At 38.4% G+C, this 24,136-nt stretch overlaps 1 protein-coding gene across 3 annotated transcripts in view; it reads left to right on the top strand.

Annotated features, from left to right (window-relative positions):
• grin1b (glutamate receptor, ionotropic, N-methyl D-aspartate 1b) overlaps positions 1 to 24,136 on the top strand; it is a 90,540-nt gene that overhangs the window by 19,662 nt on the left and 46,742 nt on the right. For 2 of the 3 annotated variants that reach the window (XM_041788402.1, XM_041788404.1), the window contains exons 5-7: positions 12,054 to 12,116; positions 13,014 to 13,111; positions 16,284 to 16,405. In XM_041788402.1, coding sequence (XP_041644336.1) covers positions 12,054 to 12,116; positions 13,014 to 13,111; positions 16,284 to 16,405 — 283 coding nt within the window. The remainder of the gene's footprint in view (positions 1 to 12,053; positions 12,117 to 13,013; positions 13,112 to 16,283; positions 16,406 to 24,136) is intronic. The other variant, XM_041788403.1, reaches the window with a different exon arrangement.

Genomic DNA, 24,136 nt, shown 5'->3' with positions numbered 1-24,136 from the left:
ATTGTTTGTTTGTCTCATCATTTAGACAGACATGACAGATTATTTAATTTGACTTACTACATCCTTTAACCCTGTTTGCTGCCATTAAATCACAGCCACGTCTGTTAATTTTGGGTTTATAGAACCCCAAATTAAGCTTGAATATGGGTTTGAATTTTGAAGTTCATACCCATATTCAGGCTGACCTTTGACTTAATAGATACAGGAAAACTGGAATTTATGAGAGACAGATGAAGAGATGTTAGGGAGTGCTATTTGTTGGTATTCATCCAAGATATCCAGCTTCCTATCACAGAAAACTAGGAACTGGTCAGCCTCAAGTAACTCCAAGTGGCGTTAAATGAAAAGCAGAATTCACCTCACAGCAGGAGACGCTTTCTTTTTGACAAGAGGGGGTCTTAAAAGGCAAGACACAAGGACTCTGACAGTATAATTAGATTTTTTGTCCATCTCACTCCAGTGTGTATTTTGACTGACTAGCAGTATCAACAATGTAACATAGAAGAACATGCTGCAGTATTGGTTGTGAGCAAACAGTCTATGGTCTAGCGCCGGTTGCAGGACATTAATGTTATGTTAGGGATGCACAATAATATCAGCATTACGTCAGTGTCTAATTTATTGTGTTCGTAGATATGAACATTTCTGCTGATATTTATGACAGATTTGTCGGCTGTAAATATTGGCTGTAGGTTCAGATTAGTGTATGGAGTTTTGGGCAGGACTAACAGACCAATGGTACTATGCAGGTCTTTAAAAAGAACCCTGCATGATCAGACAAGTTCATCTTGTCGGCTAGGTTTTTGTATCTCTTGTATGTATATTGAACTAAAAACTCACTAGATATCAGCATTTTGAGTAAATTTGAATAAACTCACCAGGGGGCTGCCATGTTTTGGTCCACGCTGGCGGTGTGATGTCACAGTTCCTCATCATTCCTCTGGAGTAAGCTGTTTCAGACTGGCAGCCAGATATCACACATGGCAAATTTGAAAATTTGAGGTCTCTTCTATTTTTTATTTGCACCATGAGTGGTTATCTGTACATCTAGACAGGAAAATGATAAATACAGAGCCATATTTACCTTCTTGTCAGCAAATATTTATGTCCACATCTGCAGAATATGTTCAAAATCAGTTTCTTGATGAACCAGATGAAGGCCATGAGCTAAAATGTGTCTGTTTAATAAAGTTGTTCCCAAACGTCTACTCTATGAAGCTTTCTGTTTCCACACGGTTCAGTTCAAGGTAAACACAGAACAAAAGCACTTCCGGTTTACGCTTTTCAAAGTAAAAGACCACTTTAGCATTTCTTTGGAGAAACTCCCTTCGTATGTACATAATGCTCTTTTTGAAAAGCTCCCGGCACGCTTCCACTATACACTGGACCCAGTCACTTGTAGGGAATTTTATTGAGGTAAAACTTAGAGGAATGACAGAGCTTTGACAGCAGGGAGACAAAACCAACACGCAGCAAACTCGTGTCAGCAACAGCTGCAAGCAGAAAAACCGTCAGAAACAGCGGTTGCTGCATAGGAACGGAGAGGAGCGCTGCGGAACCGTGACATCACACTACCAGCCCGGACCAAAACATGGCGGCCTTCTGGTGAGTTTATAAGCTCAAATTTACTCAAAATGCAGATATCTAGTGAGTTTTTTAGTTCAGTATACATTTGAGAGATACAAATATCTATCCAACAAGATGAACTTGTCTGATCATGCAGGGTTCCTTTTAAGGCATGTTTGGGTCAAAAACTGAGGCTGAAGTAAGGCGTTGATGTAGCAAATAAGCTGCCTGAGGGAACCATTGGGTGGAAGAGAGGATTGACATAACCCTGGTTGTGCTCTGGATGTCCTTGCATATTACAAGGGTATGAGAAAATAATCTCCACACCTTTAGGGTGGAGTAAGGGGTGGATGTGGAGTGCAAGCATGGCCTAGGGCAGTGGTTCCCAACCTTTTTACTTGAAGCCCTGTAGCGCCACATTATGTAATAACGGCGCATTATATAATAATGTAATAAATTTTCAATTCATTATGTAATAACGCCACATTTTGTAAGCCACTAAGCAGTTAGAGTTAGGGCAAGGTAGTAGGGTATACCCTGGAGCCCACCTGAAGTCCTAGGATTAAGGTTAGGTGTTTAGTCTAGAGCCCTGAGGGGGGGTTAGGTTTAGGCATAAGTCACTAAGCAGTTAGAGTTAGGGCAAGGTAGTTGGGTAGGGCATACCTTGGAGCCCACACCAAGTCCTATGGTTAGGGTTATTACATAATGCGCCGTTATTACATAATGTGGCGCTACAGGCCCCCCTAGATGTACCTAAGAAAAGCTGAGCCCCCCCAAGACCCACAAAAAGAAAAATGACACATTTCTGTCAAAATTCAACATTTTAATCGTTTCATTAATAAAAACTTAGGAAAATAGGCCTACGCAATGTTTTTTTTATAAAGTCTTTCATCATGGTTTAAGTTTATGTATGCCTCAGAGCAGGCAAAGAAGTTGAAGTTTAGGTTTTGAACTATATTTTTATATCGATACCTATGTCTGCATCAGCTTAAATGAATTTGTTAATTCTGGCATATTTGATAATGGGCACAATCAAATATCATGCATCCAGTCACCGTCCCCTCCTACTTACTTGCTTGTGGTGAATTTCTGGAATTTTCCACTAGATTTCACATCAGCTCCTTTGACTTCTTGTAGAAAATTTGTCTGGGAACTGGCAGGACTGTTTATGCTCACACATGGATCTCACTCTGAAATTCAGGAGGTTTATTGCAGGCGTGAAAATATCTTGATTATTACATTTGTCTTGGAGAATACAGTAAAATTAGCTGCACTTCATGTACTCATGGGCATTGTTGTAAACCTACTAATAATCCAGAGTTTGGTTCTGGGACTTGAATTTTAATGACTTTTGTGAGACATTCAGTCTCTCGCTATCACTTTGCACAGTGTTGGGCATTGCTTGAGTAAGATATTGATCCGCCATGAACAACTACAAGAATTATGTTGTGGAACAAATATTCTTATATAAGATGTTTCCTTATTCAGATACTGATAATGCTGGTGGGAAATGCTATCATAAGGTTGTTTAAGATTTTCCCACTGGGGAAGGTTTGATGGTTAATCTAAATTTCATACCCTTTAATTGTTAAAATAACACACAACACACAAGCATAATAAATCCACAAGTTAGTTGCCCCAGTGCATGCTGGCAGGGTTCTTCTCTCCTACCTCAGCATGAGCCGTACTTCACAAATCACACTATTAGTATTTCAAATGTCCCCTGTTGTTTCAGATAGCTTCATCTGATTAAAGAACAATAATTGCTGGATGTCAGTAAGTAGATTATGTTGACCTGATAGCATCATGATAGTGCAGTTTTCTGCAACTACAATTGGAAGATGAGGGTCTTGTAGAGCACTCAGGGAAAGAAACTGTGACACATAACCTAAATAAATGCTGTATCAAACATAGCTGGAGGTTTCTGAACAGGTCTAACAGATTTCCCAGCGTTCTTGTGAGTGAAAACATTCTGTCATGTATCAATCATTATGAAAATTATTCACATTTTAAGTTGAATATGTTCTGCAAATGTTATCTCTGTGTAGTTTCGGTGGAGTTTTTTTTTTTTCTCTTCAGAGTTCTGTTTTTCTGGCTTTAGTTTTCTCTCTCTTAAGCCTTTACCTCTCCAGCCTTCTCTCTGCCTTTGTCCGTCTTTCTGTCCATGTCATCTTTCAGTTCTTCACTGCCGTCTGTTGTCTGGTTTCTCATCACCTCGACACTGAAGGAGCTCGGAGTCGGAGCCGTGCAAACACATCTCAGCTGCTTCTGTCTTAACTGTCGTCTCGCCTCACTGTTGAAACGGCTGTCTGTCTTCCTGTGCGGGGTACAGCAGGCTGGTAGATGGCAGTTACGTCAGCTTTACTCTCTCTGACGAGTATCAAATTGTTGGAGTGAAAGAACTTTAAGAAAACACTATTAAGTTCATGCAGGAGTGAGGAATACCTGATTAGTTTATCAGTTATTTGATCTCCAGATGATGTTCTACTTTGGTTCATACCATTTTTGAAATCAGTAAGACAAGAAGTAATTATACGTGTTTATTTCTGTGAAAGTCACACAAAGCATTAATGTCCTGAATTCAGAATGTACTGTAGTATAAAACCTTGGCCCTCTTTCATCATATTTTGGGTCTTATTGGCTTGCAGGTACAAAAAAAGTTCTAGTATTGCTCAGGTAAATCGCTTCAGCCTGCATCTGCAGAACAGTTTTTAGTGACTGCAATTGAACTTTCTCCAAAAGTTTATGTTTTGCCACAAGCAGGCTCAGATTGTTTTTTAATATTCATAAACTCTGTGTGACATTAAGGTGTTTTAACCAAAAACAGGCCTCAGATTTATTCTTACAAGGACACCAATTTCACTCACAAAACAGTGTTTGTATCTTGTACAATACAGGAGTTGGAAGTCCTCTACTCACTTTGTTTTTTTGTGACTGTATGACTTTTTTAAAAGTTTTTTTTAAATGGTTGTCCTTTCTAAGAAAATATTTAACCCACAACATGACCAAGAACTCTTGTCCAAGTCCTGCAATCTGCTTAGTGATGAGTTTTTTATTGATTGAATCAGTTTAAAGGTATATTATGCAAGAATTCAAACAGTTCATTGTAGAGTTCAAATACATCCCAGTCAGAGATGCTAAAGGTAAGTGTCCTGTGTAATCCCTGCATAGAAATCTAAAAAAAGACTCAGCAAATCCACTTTCAGTGTGCTCCCATACAGAAAAATCCATTGTAAACAAAAGAGTCACATAGCGGTTAGTGAATTTATCATTTCTTAGTTTAATTTCAACATTTAGCTGATGTGGCGGCAGCGTTGTACTGTAATCGGTACTAAAGAGTTTTCCACAGAGTAAAGAGGCGTCACTAGATCTCCTAATGCAGGCTCAGCCTGCAGGACTCGTTCGTATGAACTCAAGATGTCAGCTTGTGTCCGTCAACAGACTTCTGACTGCAGAAGATTTCACAAACTTCACTAATTAACCTCAAAGCTATACAAGCAATGATTGGCTTCACTATTTAAGTCCTGTTTGTTTTGTTTCTGCCTGTGTGGAAATGCTCTCTGCCTCTCTCCATCCCTTTCTATCATAGAAGAGTACATACTGATAATACACAGATTCAATCAAAGTAAAAAACATTATTACCACAAGCAGTGATGGAGGCTAGAGTTCATAGTTATACAGTCAGGATTCAAAAGGTCATGGGTACATCTTTACTCTTCAAAAATCTGTTTTCCAGTTCAGCGACCGGTGTTGAAATGTCATATGTTAATACACAAACCAGTGTTTGTAGCTAAAACATTAAAACATGAATGCCCTTTGTGCAGCCTGAATCATAATTCTGTAACACAAGAGTACAGCTTTCATCGGCTTCATTACACACCACGCGAATGCAGGCACGTTATTTTGTGCTGGAATGTGAAATTGTACTTAAGGCTCAAAGTACCATATTTATAATTTAAATGAAATTAGACAGCCTGTACAAAAATAAAGACAAATTCATGACAAATTGAAGCATTTTTATTTATAATAACTTTGTTTTTAACCATGTAGATGATCACATAAGCCCTTTATGGTTTCAATATCATTTCAACCAACATATTTAAATCTAGAATTCAAGCCTAAATGTTTTATTTTTTCTTCCTTTATTATACAAATATTTTTTTCTCAAGGTACAAAAAATGACCTTGACTTTATTTCACTTCCATGGCAGCAATTAAAATCCCCACTCTTAGTTCCTAGAGATCAATACATTAAAACCAAGCAATATCTCTAAAATCCTAACTAAATATTTCCTCAAAATGATTTTCTAGAAAAGGAAGTCAGACTCCCTCTGTAGTTCAGAACTACACACTACTGTGCATCTACTCTGAAATTTGTAAATTAGACTTTAAAGCCAAAGTTTGAGTCGTAGACAAGATGATCTGTTGAGAAAATACCAACATTGCTTCAGCCTTATTATCATCATTTGCCTTTATACATGTTAAAAACATCAGTGCAGGCTTGATAACTGCAGTGATGTCCCAGCTCTGTTGGGTTATGAGGGCTGTTAGAGGGCCATGTATTAGGGTGGTCAGGTAGAGTTGTCAGTAACAGTGTTGGCCGTATCTGGAAGCTTCTATGTATAAAGCCTGGGTCTGTTGAAGATGGAAATGCTGTTCAGGTTGTGGCGGTCATTAATGGCCGTACCCAGAACATTTAAATGAGGAAATTTTACTGAAATTGAACACAATTTTACTCTGAAAATTTGACATTTGTTCCTGGTCTATTTGGAGTAAAAATTTACTCTGCTTGCAGAATAATGTTTTCAGAGTTTTTTTTTTTTACTCTGAGAAGTGATTTTTTTTTTAATTTTAAAAGATGATTATGTACTCAATGATGGACAAAATAAACTCTACAACTGTGCCCAATAGAGTAATACAGAACATAGTTTGCTCATTCCAGCTGTTTTTTTACTCAGTAGTGTTGTACTGAATCCTTTCAGAGCTGTTTCCATACTATATAGAGCTGTTTTTCAGTCCTTACATATGTTTCCTACTCATTATAGAACAATCTTCACCATATAGACTTCAGTAACACTTTATATAGAGCTTTATCTTACTCTAAATAGATTGATGAAAAGATTGATTGATGTTCCTAAATAGATAATCTGCTGCCTTTTCACCTATAAATGGAGGAACAACGTGTGATTTTTTTTTGCCCATGTATAGATATTAGACTTAAAGTTCTAATATTAAAGAAACAATTATGATGAACATATAGCACGGACCCAAGAGCAGAACAAGACAATATAGTAGGGTTAAAGGAGTTTATTTGACAACAACAGTATTGCAAATGATGGTGAGTGTCCTGGCTGGTGGTTGGCAGAGAGATGGAGACAAACAACACAACAAAAAGAGGACAAAAAGGTGTTAGACAAAGCAAAAAAAACTCAGTGAAAAATCACTGGATTCAAGGGTTAAAGAGGAGCCAGGTTACTGGACTAGAAGCTGTAGTGCACTGGTGTCACCACCGGGTGAGGAGAGCTTGATTGCTAAAGATTAGCTGCAGCAGGGACACCTAATGAGCTGCAGTCGTGACTGTCCATGAGCGATGGCAGCTGGATCTAAATGTAATAGGGTTTGGTTAAATTTTTACACCGGCAGAATTTCATCCATGTTTTTACTCCAACTCTGGCGATGGCTGATAAAAAAATACACTCAAGAAAATGTAAATTTGACTTTTTTGAGTAAAATAATCATAACTCTTGAAAAATTACTCCCCAGATTTTCTCATGTAGGTTTGGCAACTGAGCAGGTTCTCTTTCTAATGGCACAGGTTTCTGGAGTTATATAAAGAAGTGTGCTGGGATTCCCTTTTTCAAGTGTCAAAAGTAAACACACTCAGCACTGAGGCTTGGCAGGTTATCAAAATTAAGATTAAATCACAGCATGGCTTACTGCAACTTTTAAATCATTGAAGATGCAATATTTCAGTAACCTGAAATGTGTCAAAATATCAGTTTAATGTTTTTTTCTGCAAAGATGTTTCACTCTGCACATCATACAAAATTCAGATTTCATTGTTTTTTATGTTTTTCTTAATAAAAATGATTGATGTGTTTAATAAAAAAAGATAAGACGAGGAACTTAAGTATTAATCATATTTTTGCAATAAAAAATGCAGTTAAATTATGTTTTTGAACAGTTCAGTTCTTAGCATGCAGAAATAGAGTTGAACTATCATAGTACTCTTTATAGTGATGCACAATACACTCAACTCATGATACAATACAGATCATAATATTATGTTTACAATGTTAACATGCTCTCAAAATTATTATTTAGAAATGAGATTGAAGTCAACATATGAATAAACATTATTTTATATCAATTATCTGACAGTGAAAATAGAAAATGTCCCTTTTGGTGATTTTTCTGTGTAAAAATAAGTCATACTTTTTATTTGAGGTGGTAAACTGGCTAATCAAATGCATGAAAAATGCAAATTTGTGTTTAAAAAAAGGCCTGGTAATATTATACAGAGAAGACTGTTTTGTACCCTTTTTAGAGGAGGATTTTAAAATAAATTCTTAATCTAATAACTACATGTGTAGGAATCTGTCATCTCTGATGTTTCTGGCTTTTCAGTAAAAAGATACAAAAATTTCTTTTCTGTCACCCGATAATTTTTTACACAGTTTTGAAAAGGGAGTCGGGAGAATGTAGCGCTGCATCATATCTTTAATAACACATTTCTCAGTAGGTCCCGTTCCCACAGTACTTTATTACATAGTGAACTATATGTATAAATAAAGGAGTGTTAAAACGGCCTCACAGCTGCGATAAACTGTACGGTACCATTCTTGCTTCTGCTGTGGGCTCTTCTTCCACCCATCCACTGAAACAACTGGTGAGTTGAGTTCTAGCACTCATCAGTGAGTGTGAAACCATGTTCTCTTTTATATTTATTTATTTTTTAATGATTCCTATGTAGAAATTTGTTTTTGTAAGAGCTTCTGTGAATACAAGTCAAGGAAAGTTTGTTTGTACAGCACATTTTGACAAGACGTTTCAAAATACTTTTACATAAGACTGAAAAGAAACACCAGACAAATAAAAAACAGAAGATGACTAAAATAAGAACACATCTGAAGTGTTCAGACAGATATACAGATACATTGTTACTTTTGAGGAGGCACTTCATTTTATCTCTGAGTCTTTCTAAAATGCTGAAATACCTTGATGTTCATCTGTTACCTAATGTATGCGTTCTGTTAATAACTCAATAGAGAGCATGATGGATGATACACAGACTCTGTGAGCTTCTGCAGCCTCCATAGTCATTCACTGATGAAAACTTCATAAATCGTATCTCCAGCGCTGAAACTGAATTAAAGCCATGAAAGATGTTGAATCTGCAGGAGAACAGCCCTGACTTCACAGCAAATTGAATTCAGTGAAGCACACCGAAAGTAAAAATAAAAACTGAGCTCAGACGGCTCGAGAAAAGTTTAGGAAAGTAGAAATGTTGTTTCCTGTCTTGACGAAGAGCCACAGTGAGACTCATTAATGTTAGAGGAGAGCCATGAATATTACAGCACATTAGTTAAAGTAGGTGAACAGAACTGCCGGGCGCCTGTTGTTTCTAAATTAAACATCCATCTTATGTGGTTCATAATGAAATAAAGATGAAAACCACAGAAGGCTGCTGTACAGTAACACTAAAACATACTGTATAAAGACAATAGAGAAAAATCTGCAGTGCCATTGTTTAGCTTGCGTGACTTGTGTTAATGTCTGCAGGTACAAATACTGTAAAGAAAACAAATTATTTCCTTTGGATAGTGTTAGGCAGTTGATTTGGGTTCCTCTTAAGTTATGCTAACAGCAATGTTAGAAAGATTTTAAGTAGTAGCAATGGCTTTTGTCAAAGGATAGCTAATTTTTCACTGCCCCAGAATTGATATGATGTCAGTGAAGTCCCTGCAAAGTAAAAACCAAACTTTGTGTCTTAACACACTAGATATGTTGGAATAAGGTTGCTGTAAACATGTGAAAATACTGAGATCTATTTGTGACTACATTTTTAATTTAAAACACTGGAAAGTTTTTCAACTCTCTCCAGGCTTGGTTTTATTTGAGCAGGGCAAGTAAAGGAGCCCATGACATCACCGTACTTGATGGGGAATAACCCCGCCCCCCTTACGTTACAATGGTATAAAATCTCTGTGCACTTAATGTCAGTTCAGTCTGGTGTTAGCTGATGTCGCGGACTTCATTGAAAGGTAACAGCCAGCTACATGCTGTGCTTGTTCATTGTGAGCTAAATTTCCAAAATTTGTCAGAACAGAGAGATTTGTGCCAGAAAACAGTAAATTCAATCCCCAACTTCTGCCTCTCTGTTCTCGTGCAAAGCCAGGCAGCTGTACTCTGATCAGAAGGATTTTTTAAAACCTGGATCGTATTTCTCGTGAATGGGTGTGGCTTTAGCTCATTCATCAGACATGCCCACACCATCCTAGAGCAGTTTTACTGCCTCATTTTTCATGATTTTGAAGCTTGATTTTATAAACTTGGAGATGTTTTTCATGACTGAAATTTGGCCTGGTGGTTCATAACACAGTGGCCTGTCATCCAGCAAACCTAAACAAAGATTTATTTATCACTTTACAGGGACTTTAATGCTTTTACAAGCAGCTTATTCCTTCATTTTAAAGTAAAAGCTCAGACTGCTAACAATATGTATGCTAGCAAAGCAGGTAGCTTGTTAGCTTATCTCAGTCTTAAAAGTCATCAGAATAAGGTCTGCTGTAATAGTTTTCAGTTGTCTTGTGAAATTACAACTAAACCTGAAGTAAAATGTTAATGACTGTTCACATCAGGCTTTTTCATATTTGGACAAGAATGAAGAGTTCATGAAACAAATTAAGGAGAAAATTCAGTCCTATTTTTGGGGAAGAACATTACAAATTGACTGAGTGGCCATAAAAAACAAAATTGTAGACTTCAGCCTAAACTAATAACAGGTCCAAAAACAGACAGCCACAGATGAAGAGAAAAGCTTCATAAAAGCAGCGTGTGTGAGTGAGAGTGCTGTTCAGGGACTTTACGTCAGGATGTAAATTTAATGAGATTAACATTTGGAGCGGATTGAGTGGAGGACTAATGGGACGCTCCGCCGCCACATTGGCTTAGCATCAGAAGAGGTTACCAGAGAGCAAAGTCACAGCTCGGCACAGTGTGCCACGATAAAACCCATCTTGATGGAAAGTGAGGCAGGTTTATGACACCAGTCTCATGACTAACTCAGGTTTTATTCATTTTTAAAGGCATCTGTTGACTGTTAAATCAAGGTTTCAGTTTCCACATGGAAGCTCTTGAGCAGTATGTATCTGGCTTGAATTGGTCATCATATGACATTGTTTGAGTCAGTTTTAAGTCAACTCAAATCTAAAAGCATTGACATTAATGTCTTAAGACTTGTTAGCTTGTGACTGTTGGTATGACAAACATTAACCACAACATTCAGCAGCTAAAAGTAGTAATTTAGATTCAGCAGTATTGTGAGTATTATGTGTCGTGCTATGAGTTAATTTGCAATTAGAAAATTACAAGTTTGACAGTTTTGGTGCCAAAAATAGTAGTTGTAATGACATGATTGATAGCTCTGTGGATAAATGCAACTTTTTGCAGCAATCTAACCAGAGTAGCAGGGAGATATAATGGGTATTAATATGAGTAGAGAGGTATTATGCAATCAGCCTTATGATTAAGATTAGGAAACAGTCATGACTTAATGCTATTAGACTGTTATTGAAACTAGAATCCACATTAAAGACAGCAAAAACCAAATGTCTTTTCTAGCTTAATAATCATAGTGGTTAGTGTCAAAAAGTGTCAACATTAAAATGGAAAATGAAAATTTTAGTCTAGTTTTTGCTCAGAAAAGAACATCTACGTGCTGTAATGTGGCGTCTTCAATCCTCTCTTAAGTATTAAATGTCTCCTGATTAAATCCTGACTCAGTAAACAGTTTTTTTTAGTTTTTTAATACAGCCTCAGTCTGATTTATGTTGGGAAGCTGAAATAAAGAGCATTTCTCAGTGCTGCTCTTGATTAATTAGCATCAAAGTGTTTGCGAGAACGAGCATCAGAGTTCGACAGGTTTCTGATTCCCTTCACAGACTGATTATTTGCTTCTGTTGTTCTCACACGGCTCTGAAAATAGAGCACAGTTTGATCTCCGTGCCAGGCAGGTTTCAGGTGTATTTTTAACTCCCGGCCTAAATATAACTGAAGAAATAAACCAATGAGGTCACTGTGTTACACGACAAGGACAGACAGACAGACAGTTTGTGATGTGTTTGTGCACTCCGGCCTCCCCTTAGCCTCCTGACTGAAAGCAAAAAAACAACCATCATTTGTTGGATGCTTTACTGCCCCCCATTATTTCTGACTGTCTATAATCTTCTGTGTCTGCATATTTTCTCTGTGCACATTACCCATCAGACTAAAAACAGGAACTATGAAAACATCGACCAACAGAACTTTGACTTCAGGAGAACACCCAAGGTATAAACTTGCATGGTCAAATGATGCACGCCGCCCAACCAATCTCTGAGCTCGCCCAGTAGTAGCAAAACACCAGTCAGCCCCGCCCACCCAAAACCAACCCGGCTCCAGAGATAGACTCTTATCCTGGTGGCACGTCTTTTCTCCACCATCCCTTTTCTTTCTTTTGATTTTTCATGATTCCTGCACACCGGGAATGGGTTTACACTCGCAGGAGAGACGCCCTTCCTCTTCCTCTCCCTCCTCTCCTCTCTCCTCCCTGAGTTTTCTCCATGTGAAGGGTTGCATGCAGCCAGGCTGAGGCTAGGCTCTATCTACAGATTTGAGGAACACCACCCACCAGGATCCTCTCACTTCTCCGCAGCATCAAACCTCTTTTTCTTTTACTTTGGTAATTAAACCTCTTTCTCCTCCCCCTCCTTCTGCTCCTGTACACCTTGCCTCCTACCTTCACCTCCTCTGCCTTCTCTCCACTCCAATCTTTTTTTTTTAATTTGCGGTTGCATCAGCGCGCTCTAACATGCACGTCCCTGATTGGTTGGTTGGTTGGAGTCTTGAAAGCGCCTCAGTTTGCATGTGCCACCACACCACGCACAACTTTTTGCCCTTCTTTGTATTCAAGCTTCGACTTTGATTTTTATTTCAGTTGAGCAGATCCTGAACACTTTTTTGTCTCATTTTTTGGCCCGCCCTCCTCTGCCCGTGGTAGTGTGGGTGAGAGGGAGCATGGTCGAGGTTGGGGTCACAGGGGCAGGGATTCGGGATGGGTGGGGAGGGTATCGTGAAAGGGTCATAGCTAATAATGCTTGCTCTATGATGTTTCCTGTGGTGTGTTGTTCTGCTGTGTTGCTCAATGTCCTACGATGTGACCTGTTGCACTGCCTGGCGGTCCTTCAGGCGGAGAAGGTGCTGCTCTTTAGCCAGGACACCAACCTGACGTCTCTGCTGCTGGAGGCCAAAGACCTGGAGGCTCGAGTCATCATCCTCTCAGCTAGGTTTGTATCAAGTCGAATCAGAAAGCGCATACAGTTTCAAATGTAAGGGTATTATAAGTTGTTGCTGGCTGGTTTTGAGGAAGGGTCTTACTCTGGTTCTGATGTGATCCTCTATAAGGTGGATTGCCTTGCAATTGGTTACTGGTTGCCAGATTTATGTATGAGGCTTCTGCCATGTTATAAGATTTTTCTTAGGATATAGATGGGTAAAGTCATGCTACACAAAATTCAGTTAGCTGAGAGAGGGGACAAAAGACTGACTTGCTATGGCTAACTCATTTAAAGAAATTAAGACTAAGGTGGTTGTCAAAAGTTACAAGCTGGCAACAGGGCTTATTATAAATTGGGTTGCTGATTTTAGTAAGCTAAAAGGCTTTTCTTTCAACAGTACTTACCTGAAAAGAGAGACAGACTACTCTTTAGTGATTTAAGAACAATGAAATAGTTAACTTACATTTTTACAGGTCAAAAGGTAGCTATTCCCAAAAGTGTACACTTCTTATTTTCTGTTTTTTTTTTACTAAATGGGTGCACAATTTAAAAACAATCTCTATACTCATTTAAAATTAACAAATCAGTTTTAATGAAGGCAGTATACATTGGCTCAACGCAGTTTCTATTTCATATGAAGTCTTTTAAAGAAACATTTGCAATTTTTTTTTTTTTACTTCATTGTTACAATGTTTAACATTTTCAGGTTGCTGCATGGGATGTGTTTATTTTTTTGAAATGTTTTTGTCAGGGACAACTTAGTAGTTCCTAAGAACTACCAGTGGTGTAGTGCAGTACGTGCAGCTATACGTAATAACTCCACTTATTCTTCGTTCACTACAGAGTATATCCACTTTTATATCCACCTGATTATGATATCATGGGGGATATGTGTGCTGCTTTTTTCCATACAATGGGGTTAAGTGTTGCTGAGTAGGGGTCAATCAATATTGGTTTTTCAGGGCTGATACCAATTATTAGTAATTTGTGAGACTGATTAATTTTATTTGGAATGGATATGCGTTTGTTATCATGTACAAAATGTACGTACTGTGGCAAAAGTAAAATTGCAAGATTAGAAAAGATAAAGACAGTCTGGCTGCAGCCTGTTCCCTTCTGACAGCCAGGACCATTTATCTGACATACTTCATGCTGTATCTCAAAAGGTAAATACATGCTAACATTTTTTTAAAATAAAATCAGATTAAACTTCCATTTATGGATAGGGTGAGGGTTAAGGTCAGGGTTAAGATACCGAAAATTAATAGTTAAAAAACCTGACTCACTAAACGTAATTACAAAACCTTTAATAAAGCTGAGAACAGTCTGATACAGGAAAAAACCTGTCCATAAACATCCGTGAAAACATTCCAATGCAGTCAATGTAGCTTGCATAGTTAGCTGAAAAAGCTACGTAGATAACTTAGCTATACAGCTAATTCAGCTATGTAGCTAACAGAGCTAAAGCTAAGCTCACAAAGCAGTTACATAAGCTATGTATCTACATTAACTGTGAAGCTAAGTTAGCTTTAGCTTTGTTTGCTAAAGCTCATATTGTTAAACTTAACAATTCATAATGGAGCTATGTAACTAACATAGCTACATAGCTTAGGTAGCTACAGCTAAGCTAACAAAGCAGCCACGTAAGCTAAGCATCTACATTATTTGCTTAGCTAAGTTAGCTTTTGCTATGTTTCCTAAAGCTCTCGTTGCTTAAGCTACATAGCTAAGGGGGGTATGTAGCCAACATAGCTAAGGCTAGATTTACAAAACAGCTATGTTAGCTATGTACATGTGTTATCTACGTAGCTATGTTAGCTTAGGCTGTGCTTGCCAAAGATTACATTGCTTAAGCTAACTTAGCTACATCTGCTGGTGTTATAATGTTTATCACATTGCTAGCATAGCTGTGCTAGCTTTAGATAACGCTAATGAAGCCAAAGTAAGCCACCATACTTCTTATACTGGTCTATGCATAATATAATCCCGGATTAGACCTCTGATCTTTTCCTCTGTTTTTTTTATGGAATATTTCTTAGACTGTAATGTTTGCAGTGTGGTTATTCCATGAATGTAACTGCCAGACTTTGTTTATGAATAAAGTTGAACTGAAAAAATGTAAAACTGGAAATACATTGTTCTGACAAATTAGGGCACTGAGATTTACAGTGTCTCAGATAAACTGTCTGTAAGAGTGGTCATCAGAAATGTAGTAGCCAGACCCCTCTCTAAAAATAAAGAATATTATAAGAAAAAATAGATTATTTAGCCACAGTTCAATCAGCATGAGAAACAGCACAGAGCAGCACAGTAGCAGTAGGAAAAGAGAAAGTGATGCCATCCACTCAGTGTGTAAGGCACCCAGGCTTATGCACTGATTGGCTGCCTGGTACTCATGTGACATCATCTGTTTTTAGAAGTGCTATATAAATAAAGTTACTATTATCTAGCCAATCAGATTGTGTTGTATGCAGGACATTGGTGAGACTGTGGATATAAAGTGAGAGGAGAAAACAGACCTTGTAGTGGAGCCTAAGTAGCGCACTTTTTGATCAATTAATTATATCAATTATTGGTAAAACAAAACGTTGGTACTGGTTATCAACCAAATGCCTTATAATATCAGCTCATAATAATTGGGCAGGTCAATAATTGGTTGACGGGCAAATACAAAAGGCTTTTTTAAGCTGAACTAGATACCCAAACACAGTCCATAACACAGACTGCTTATCCTTTTGCTGAGTGTGCCACTAAAGAAAATGTGGGCATGAATAAAGAGTATTCCCTCTTCTGCCAGCACCACTACATCCTTAGATACTTTTTGGTACTACATGTTCAAGAGTGATACAAGTTAAATTTATTTAATGACTGATTGAATCATAAAATCACCAAAGCTTTAGGAAACTTCACACCTTTAGTGATATTATTAACAAAAATCTACCATAACCACAAGAGACAGAGCATAATCTAAATGCTCTGTAAGATTAAGAGTGAGCAAGAATTTGCCTGCCATCTTTGGTCATTAAAAATAGAGAAAATCATCGTTTTATTTTTACTAGAAACATATCAAAGTTTATTATGCTGATAATATCACAAGCTCTGGTGTGCAGTTGCCCTGTAAATGAAAAAACGTCAGACGCAGAAGCTTACATTGCTCTTTACCTTCTGTGTGTTGTTGCAGTGAGGATGAAGCTGCAGCTGTGTACAAAGCTGCCCGTCAGCTCAACATGACCGGCTCTGGTTATGTCTGGTTGGTCGGAGAGAGAGAGATGACAGGCAAAGCTCTAAGTGAAGCCCCAGATGGTATGTCAACCTCTGCCTCTTCTTCCTCACCTCTCTTCTTTTTTACTCTTCTTCCTCACTCCTCTAGAAGTCTTTCTCTGCCTCTATCTTTCAGCCCTGTTTCCAACCGACTCCAAAGATAATTCTCAGCTCAATCTCAGAGTTTTGCGAGAGTAAAACTTGGGTATAACTCGGGTAAGATTTGGGCATATTTTGAATTTTAAAAGATTGGCTTCATAAGACCATAAACACTTGAAAGGGACATCATTGCAGCTGTTCAGAGGGAAAAAAGCCTTTATCTACTGTTTCTATATTTGTATTCATAGGCTTGCAGTTTTAAATTCAGACCAAACAGAAATGCGCTTTCTGTTGCTGGGAAAGAAGATGAAATACTGCAGGCAGTTATGCAGAAATTTAAAACCTGCTGGAGCAGCTATCCCTGCTGTCAGTGGAACTTCATTTAAACAGGAAATGTGAGCGACAGCGCAGCTATTCCCATGACCATTGCATGAAGCTGGATAAATCTGATGTATGATTTAAATTCAGCCTATGATTTAAAGTTACTTAAAAGAGTGCACCTGAAAAATGTAAGGGTAGTCTTCTGGGGGAAATTTAAATTACCCCTCAAAGACTGGAGAAGATGATATGCATTTTTATCAGCAATAGCTTTCCCATTTTTCCTCTATTTTGGGGGATTGTTGTGTGCTAGTAGGCTTTTTTAAGGACAGAATTCTTATGGTCATCAGCTGTTTGCTCAAAAAATCTAGAGGAAAGACTTTTAGTTTTTTGTGATATCTTGAAAAGATTTGGGTGGAAACATGGCTGCTCTCCCCTACGTTTCTTTCTCCTCTCTCTGGTAGTGCTGTAGGTCTCTGATGAAGGAAACTAATCCTCATCACAGTTAGCTTCTCAACGTCCTGGTGTGTTTCTCTTTCTGATTTTCTTCAGACTGCTGGTTGAACGTTTAAACATCCCTTAAAAAAAAAGAAAACACATGTTTAAAGGTTCCTAACCACTATTTTCTTTTCTTGCTCATTGTAACTGTGGCTTTAAATGTGTCTAACATCTTTTTGTTTGTTTCATCTTCTATAGTGTGTGTCGTCCGCCCGCCCGTCTGCCCGTTCTCACAGTAGACAAGCCAATAACATTTGCTGCCAAACAGGGGCCGGGTTGGGGTGGGGTGGGGTGGGGTGCAGGTGAAAGCGGGGGGGGGGGGCTGTCAAGTTTTATTCAGGTTCGATGGGGGTGGGGTTGGTTGTTGATAATCAGCTAATGTCGCTGCGGTTACCTTGACGTGTGTCTGAGCGAACACTGGTAAGATGCCGCCGCTGCTTCTTGTTTCCTGCTTGATGCTTTGCCCTTTGCCATTGGTCAGTGGATGACCTGTCCACGGCAACATGGAACCTGCCCTGCTGGGCAGGACGCGGGTTTTTTTTAAAACAGCAGATTATTCAGTCAGCCAGAGGACTACGTGATGTATACACTTAAGAAAGCTTAACAAAGAAGTTATTCATGGGGGTGTTGTTTAAGAATTTACCCTTATTTCAGCCTCAAGCTTAAAGTACATGTCAGTTTTATACCACACCGACTGTCATAATGAACATCTATCTAAAATATGCATATACCTTAATCTGACTTATCTAAACATGAACAGATATCAATGAGGAAATTCATTAATGATTTAGTTTCTCAATAGTGAACAAATGTCTGCTGATTTTTAAGTAATGGAACACTTACATGTAAAGACAGCTTATATATAAAGGATTTAATAAAATTGAGTATATAACACCAATATTCAAGTTTACAAATGTAAGCTAAACCCTATTTCAGTACATTTTGAACATTTCGTATGTCTCTCTGGCTGCTGGGTAATGGGCTCCCCGCTCTGTTGCTGTGGCTTTTATTTTTTAGAAAAACATCCTCACCAACCAGCTGCTGCACTCTTAAAAAATGATGCGTCATTTTTCTACACATCTTTGTCTCTCCTGAGATCAAGACGTGTCAAAAAATGATCCATCATGTTCTTAAAAGTGTAGCCAGACTGCACTCTGAAAATAACCCTCAGCTGTTTTGTCTCTGTTGGAGAAGTTTGAGGTTTCTTTTTAGGGAAACCGTTTCACATTAAAGCCTTTCACTTTATTTGAATGTTCATGTCTCTTCTACAGAGATGACAGATATTCAAGGTTTACTTACTAGACTCCTGCAGAGCTCTCAGCTACATCTTTTTAAGGCTTTTGAAAGCCATGAGATGTGGCAGGAAGCTCCAGAGGAGATCTAGCGTGGTGACCTTGAGTTTAACACTGCAGCAGAAAATTCACATTGTAAAATTCTGCACCACTAGCATAAGATTGTTGTTTTCTCCTAAGATTATTTTTTCAGAAAATAAGACCATGGTATATTTTTGTCTTTGGAATAGCATGGCAAGATAGAGGGTTGTACAGACACAGGAGTTCATACTTCTTTTTTCAGCTACTTAGACGCCAAAATAGTTAAAGCCATTTAAACAGTCAGATAGCAAACACTAAGAAATGACAGAGCCCTAACTCATAGACAACAGTCTAAGCTGAAAATGTCCTGAGTTTCTGTTTACACAGGAATTAAGTTTTTTTAATCTTGTCATGTATCCATGCATTAAAGACAATTACTGAGAGCAAAAGGAGTTCAAAAATATCAGGGTGTTACTATTATTGAGTGTTACATGGATTGTGAGATGAACAGGTGGATTGATGCCAAGTGTAGAGAAGTGAAGTAAGTGAAAACTAGACCTAGAAGTTAAAGCCCCTACCTATCATTCAAGTTCCAGCCCTTACCTATGGCCAAAAGTGTTTGGTAGAGTTAACAATCCCCTACAGATTCTGTTAAGTGTTCAGAATAACAGACAGTGCATTTAATTAAAGGCATTTTTGATATGTTCACTTAAGCACCACCCTGACAAAGTTTCCTCTCTGAATGAAGGAAACTAATAAAACAACCACATCATTGTCTTGTGTAGCGGTGCCACACATGGATAAAAAAGTGGTTATGGCTTAGTAAAAGCAATGTCAAAGTAATATTTATTGACTTTATTTCCACATAATTTATTATGATTTATTTTGAAGTCATACAGAGGCAAAATTGTTTCCTGATCTCTGGAATATTTGAGCATCATAAAAACTGCAGCGCACTTCCGTCAGCTCTCACAGAGAGTAGGCTAATTTTTACTCTATTTATGCAATGCTGTTACCATCCTCATCATTAGATGCTTCATGCAATAAGGCCAATTTGCATTGAAAGGGGCGGTTTTCCAGAAATAACTGCTTAATGGCGCAGCGTCTCTGCGTGCCAGTGTGTATGTGCAGTGATAGACCAACAACACAATAAGTGGAGCATTAAAGCGTTACCTTTTGACTTCTTTACAAAGTTCGGGTGCATGCACTGAAACTGCTGTGTGATGCTGGCTGTGCAGAGACAGACCCATGTTCAAACATGTTTACACTGTACCAGCGACTACAGATGACAAAACAGTAATGAAGTCCATTAAAGAGAGCTTACTTTGATCAGGGATTTTCGAGCAGATTTATGATCTCAGCCATTGTGGGTGTGCTTCAACAAAGTCCAGTTGTTTTTCTGGCTCTGTCACTCACTCTTAAAAACTCATAGCAAATGGAACGCATTCACTCAGGAATCATGTCATTCCAGCTCCAACATCTGACTACTGAGCTAAAAGGAACGCAGCAGAAATCTGCGAATGATGACTCATTTGAAGATTTTATTGAAAATCTGTACATACTTGGGATTTTTTTTATACCACCAGTTTTGAACCAGTACACCCAAGAAGTCTTCTGAGAGGTATCAAGGACAACTGGAGCATCAGTGTGGCATGCAAATCGAAACAGACAGAATGACTTGTCACGAATCATAGTAGTAAGATTTAGCATGCTGCCTGGGATTTCTCCAAGAACCCCCAGAAGGGGAGGGGAAATGTTTTGACAAACCTGTCTGATCAGATGACAATGGATCAATGGGCTTTTGTGTATCTTCACAAGCAGCAGAGACACAGTCAGTACATTTAAACGACGTAAAAAAGATGTTGATTTATTGTGTTAAATGTTTGTCCAAGTGAAATCTTATTGGTAAAATTACTTAAAGTCAGACAAACAAACCTAGCTATTGTGGTTGGAGGTTGATTCATTTGCACGTATCCCTCTATTGGACAAAACTAGCCTAGACATCCTGAGCATACTTCACAGTTCTGGGCTTTGACTCAGAGGCTGCAGCCATAGAAAGAAAAAAAACAGGAGGTATTAATATGAGTTTGCAAGATAGAAAACCATGCATTTTTAAACAAAATGGATGTTGTGTCAGCTGAAGGAGGTAAACATATTCAAATACATCGATGTAAGGAAAAGAAGAATGGGGATCATTTAAATAAAGTAGCAAACTGCTTTTGTCCATTTTCCTGGTGCCTTCATACTGGGACGAGGACAGTCTAGCTCAATAGCCTAATCAAGTTATAACCGTAGCTTGACTTAATAAACTATGCACCCCCCCAACCAGACAGCTTTTAAGCAAATCTGACATCAAAGCGTTCTTTTAGATGCATGAAAGCATTATAAGTCTATCTTAAGCACACTGGCAGCGTCTCTCAAAAAGCAAACAAACTGCTGCTAGCTATAAGATGCTCCAGACCTGTTCTAAAAACAGAAATAGATCAAAATGTGTACTGATTTGTCAGGGGTTGGTTTCATATGCAGCAGGCAGAGAAATTCGTTTATCTGATGTTTTAATTTCTTATTGTGTCATATTATCATACACCCATATAAACAAGGGTGTTTATTATCTTATTCATGCTAAAGGCAGGTGAAGGGCATCTATTGCTTGATCACAGTCAAGTGAGTTCACAGGTTTGCTATGATGTAAAGGGGACGAGCAGAATTATTTGAACACCTGTAGAGCACCTGAACACAGCTCTACAGCTTTGCAGATTAACAACTGGGTCAACAAAAGCAGTGCTATTGCTTTGTTGTTCGGTCTGCAGAGTGGTCGTGATGGACTGTACAGGCTCATACAAGTGCTCCTGTTATTGTGTTCATCCCCTTTATCAGCACAGGAATAGGGTTGTTTGCAGGTTGCTTCTAAAAAAAAATCCCTCAAAAGAAACCTACACAGCGGTACTGTGACATTGTGGATTTTGATGTTGATTTTTTTTTTCATCAGATACTCGTCACATTATGAAGAATGAGTGTCTGCATTCGATGCTCCAGCTAACTGAGCAGCAGCTGGCTAAGACTGTTAGCATTTATCATCCAGAATCTGAAGTTTTACTCCACTGGAACTATTCATTTGAATTAGAAAGAGTGGTGAACTATAACTATCCATTTTTACTCCATCTGTACCTCTTTTTTCCCTTGAGTAGGATGTGTGCTGATTGTGTCGTTGTGCTTTTAAGGGCGAGGCCCCACAGCTTCCACGACTTCAGTTTCAGAGCATTTCCTGCGGGCAGTTACTGTTGTAGGATACAAAAAAACCAATAGAAGTGTAAGCTTTTTGTAACCAGATATTTGTTAGCAATACTCAGCTTTTTGTAGATAATTAATTTCTTGAAAGAGGTGAGATTGGCCAACCAAAATGATCAGTCTTAGAGATGGTCGTTGTAAAATGTTCAAACTAGCTGGCTTTTGAAATAAATTGTTGGCTAGTAGTTAAAGAGAATAAGAGGCAGCTTTTACTTAGGTAAATGTTCAAAAACTGATACTTGTGACTGCAAATATGTAAGCTTTTCTTATTTTGATTGCAAATAGAAATGGGTGATAATACCGTAGCCTGGGGTATTAAAAAACACCCTTGGTGTTGCTTTAATTACTGTCATGAAGCCGGTGCTGCGTAATGAGTGCATGTTTACAATTAATGCCTCGAGAGTAGATGTCCATTCCCACCAACAGCACTACTGTGTTTGTGTAAATATGCTTTAAAAGTTATGGCAGAACTCCTGCTAATGATGTTAGGACCATTTTGCAAAAGTTTAATGTGAACATACATACCAGCGCATAGAAACTTGTGCGTCATGGCCAGGCACAGCACTTGCACAAGTGCTGCCACAGTACTGCACAGCATCGCGGTATGGTCTTCTCTAGAGTAAAACTGTTGAACCTGAACTGCTGGCTGTAATGTGATCCACAACAACATGAGTTTAAAAACACTTTAATGCTTCTTCCTTGGTGTAGATCGCAGAAAAAAATTATTTCAGTTTCATTTATTTCTAACCACATGCAGTGGATCCTGCAGCAGCAACATCAGGCACAATTACAACCATCAAAGGTTTTTAAAAACATTCATTCTTATTTTTAGCCCTTTTTTTATGGTAAATATTTAAAGTCTATCGGTGCTTGTTGGTTATTTTAGGCAAGGATGTAGTCTGTAATTTTTTCGTAAGCTTCCTATAAAGTAAACTTGTGGGAGGAGAGAGCTTGGCCTTGTTGCACAACGCAGAAATAATAATTTAAGACCATTTGCTATCTGTTTGAAAATAAACTGAACATTACTTAACATTCCCAGATCCTACATGAAAATAGGTGATTATTATTTCTCAGATTATCTCTGGGAGGAGAGGGCAGAAGAGAGAGAAGAAGAGACAACAGGTGTCATAGATGGAGAGGAAAAAGAAAGAAACTTTGTTTGCACCTCTGTCCTGAGTAATGGTTTACTTGTCTGAGAACAATTCTTCAACTGTAAATCACTTCCAGCGCTTCTGTTAACATCGCCTTATCAACATAATTGTTAGAGCTGAAGCACTTTGATAAAGGATTAAATTAAGCGCCTGTAGAGGCACATGATGCTTGTGCATGCACACCAACAAGTGCTTGTATAATGTGCTTTTTTAACACCTGGCAGTAACACCATATGCCTCAGTTAAATTTTGGGAGGGTATGATTGTATTAAAAAATAAACACCACCCAATCCTACTGCAATAACTAACCGGTCGTTTAAGGTTAACATGTCAGTCGGCTGTAGTTGATTTGTTGCTAGTTGTTTGGATTGTCATCTTCAAGAGTTAAACTAGGTGTTTCAGTTTGAAGTCGCTCTTCTTTTTGAGAATCTAGCTGCTCTCAGAAGTTTAAGAGAGATGTATTTGTATCTGTAGCTGGTAGTTGCTTGTCTGTCTGTGCTTCTTTTATGGACGAATGTGAGCAAGCAAATGTTTTCTGTTTTGTCCGTGACGTCCTTGAGAAATCAAACAGCATTGGCTTTCACTCAGCACTGTTTTTGAAAGCAGTTGTTTGTGAGTTTTTTGGCAGAGGATTCATCTGGGACTTCTAGCAGTTAGCAAGCTGTTGACTATTAGCTGGAGAACGAATGTCGACACTTTTCATCACTGTGTGACGAGTTTCTGCTGAAGAAAAACAACAGACACGGTTCATACTGTCTCAGTGAGGCTTTTCTGTCCTGAGAGACAAACGGCTGTAATTCTCAGAGTGAACTCCCAGCATGCAGTTTGGTATTACTGAACACTGAGATGACGCCTGAAGCCCTGAGTGAGTGTGTGTGTGAGAGTGTGTTCCTGAATGTGTGATCATGTTTGAATTACACTCAAGCACTCTTTTAGTTACATCTGTAAAATTAAAATGTGAGTTTTTTAATTAACATGTCTGTATGAATGAGGGCACTCTTCAGTCTGCAACCTCATTATCTCCCTGCTGTGCATCTCACCTCTCTTTTCTGTGTGTGTGTGCGTGTGACTGTGCGTGTATGTTTTGTGTTTGTGTGTTTTGCGTG

This window comes from Cheilinus undulatus, linkage group 5 (assembly GCF_018320785.1).
Source record: "Cheilinus undulatus linkage group 5, ASM1832078v1, whole genome shotgun sequence".
NCBI lineage: Eukaryota > Metazoa > Chordata > Actinopteri > Labriformes > Labridae > Cheilinus > Cheilinus undulatus.
This window is presented reverse-complemented; position numbering and strand designations above follow the sequence as displayed.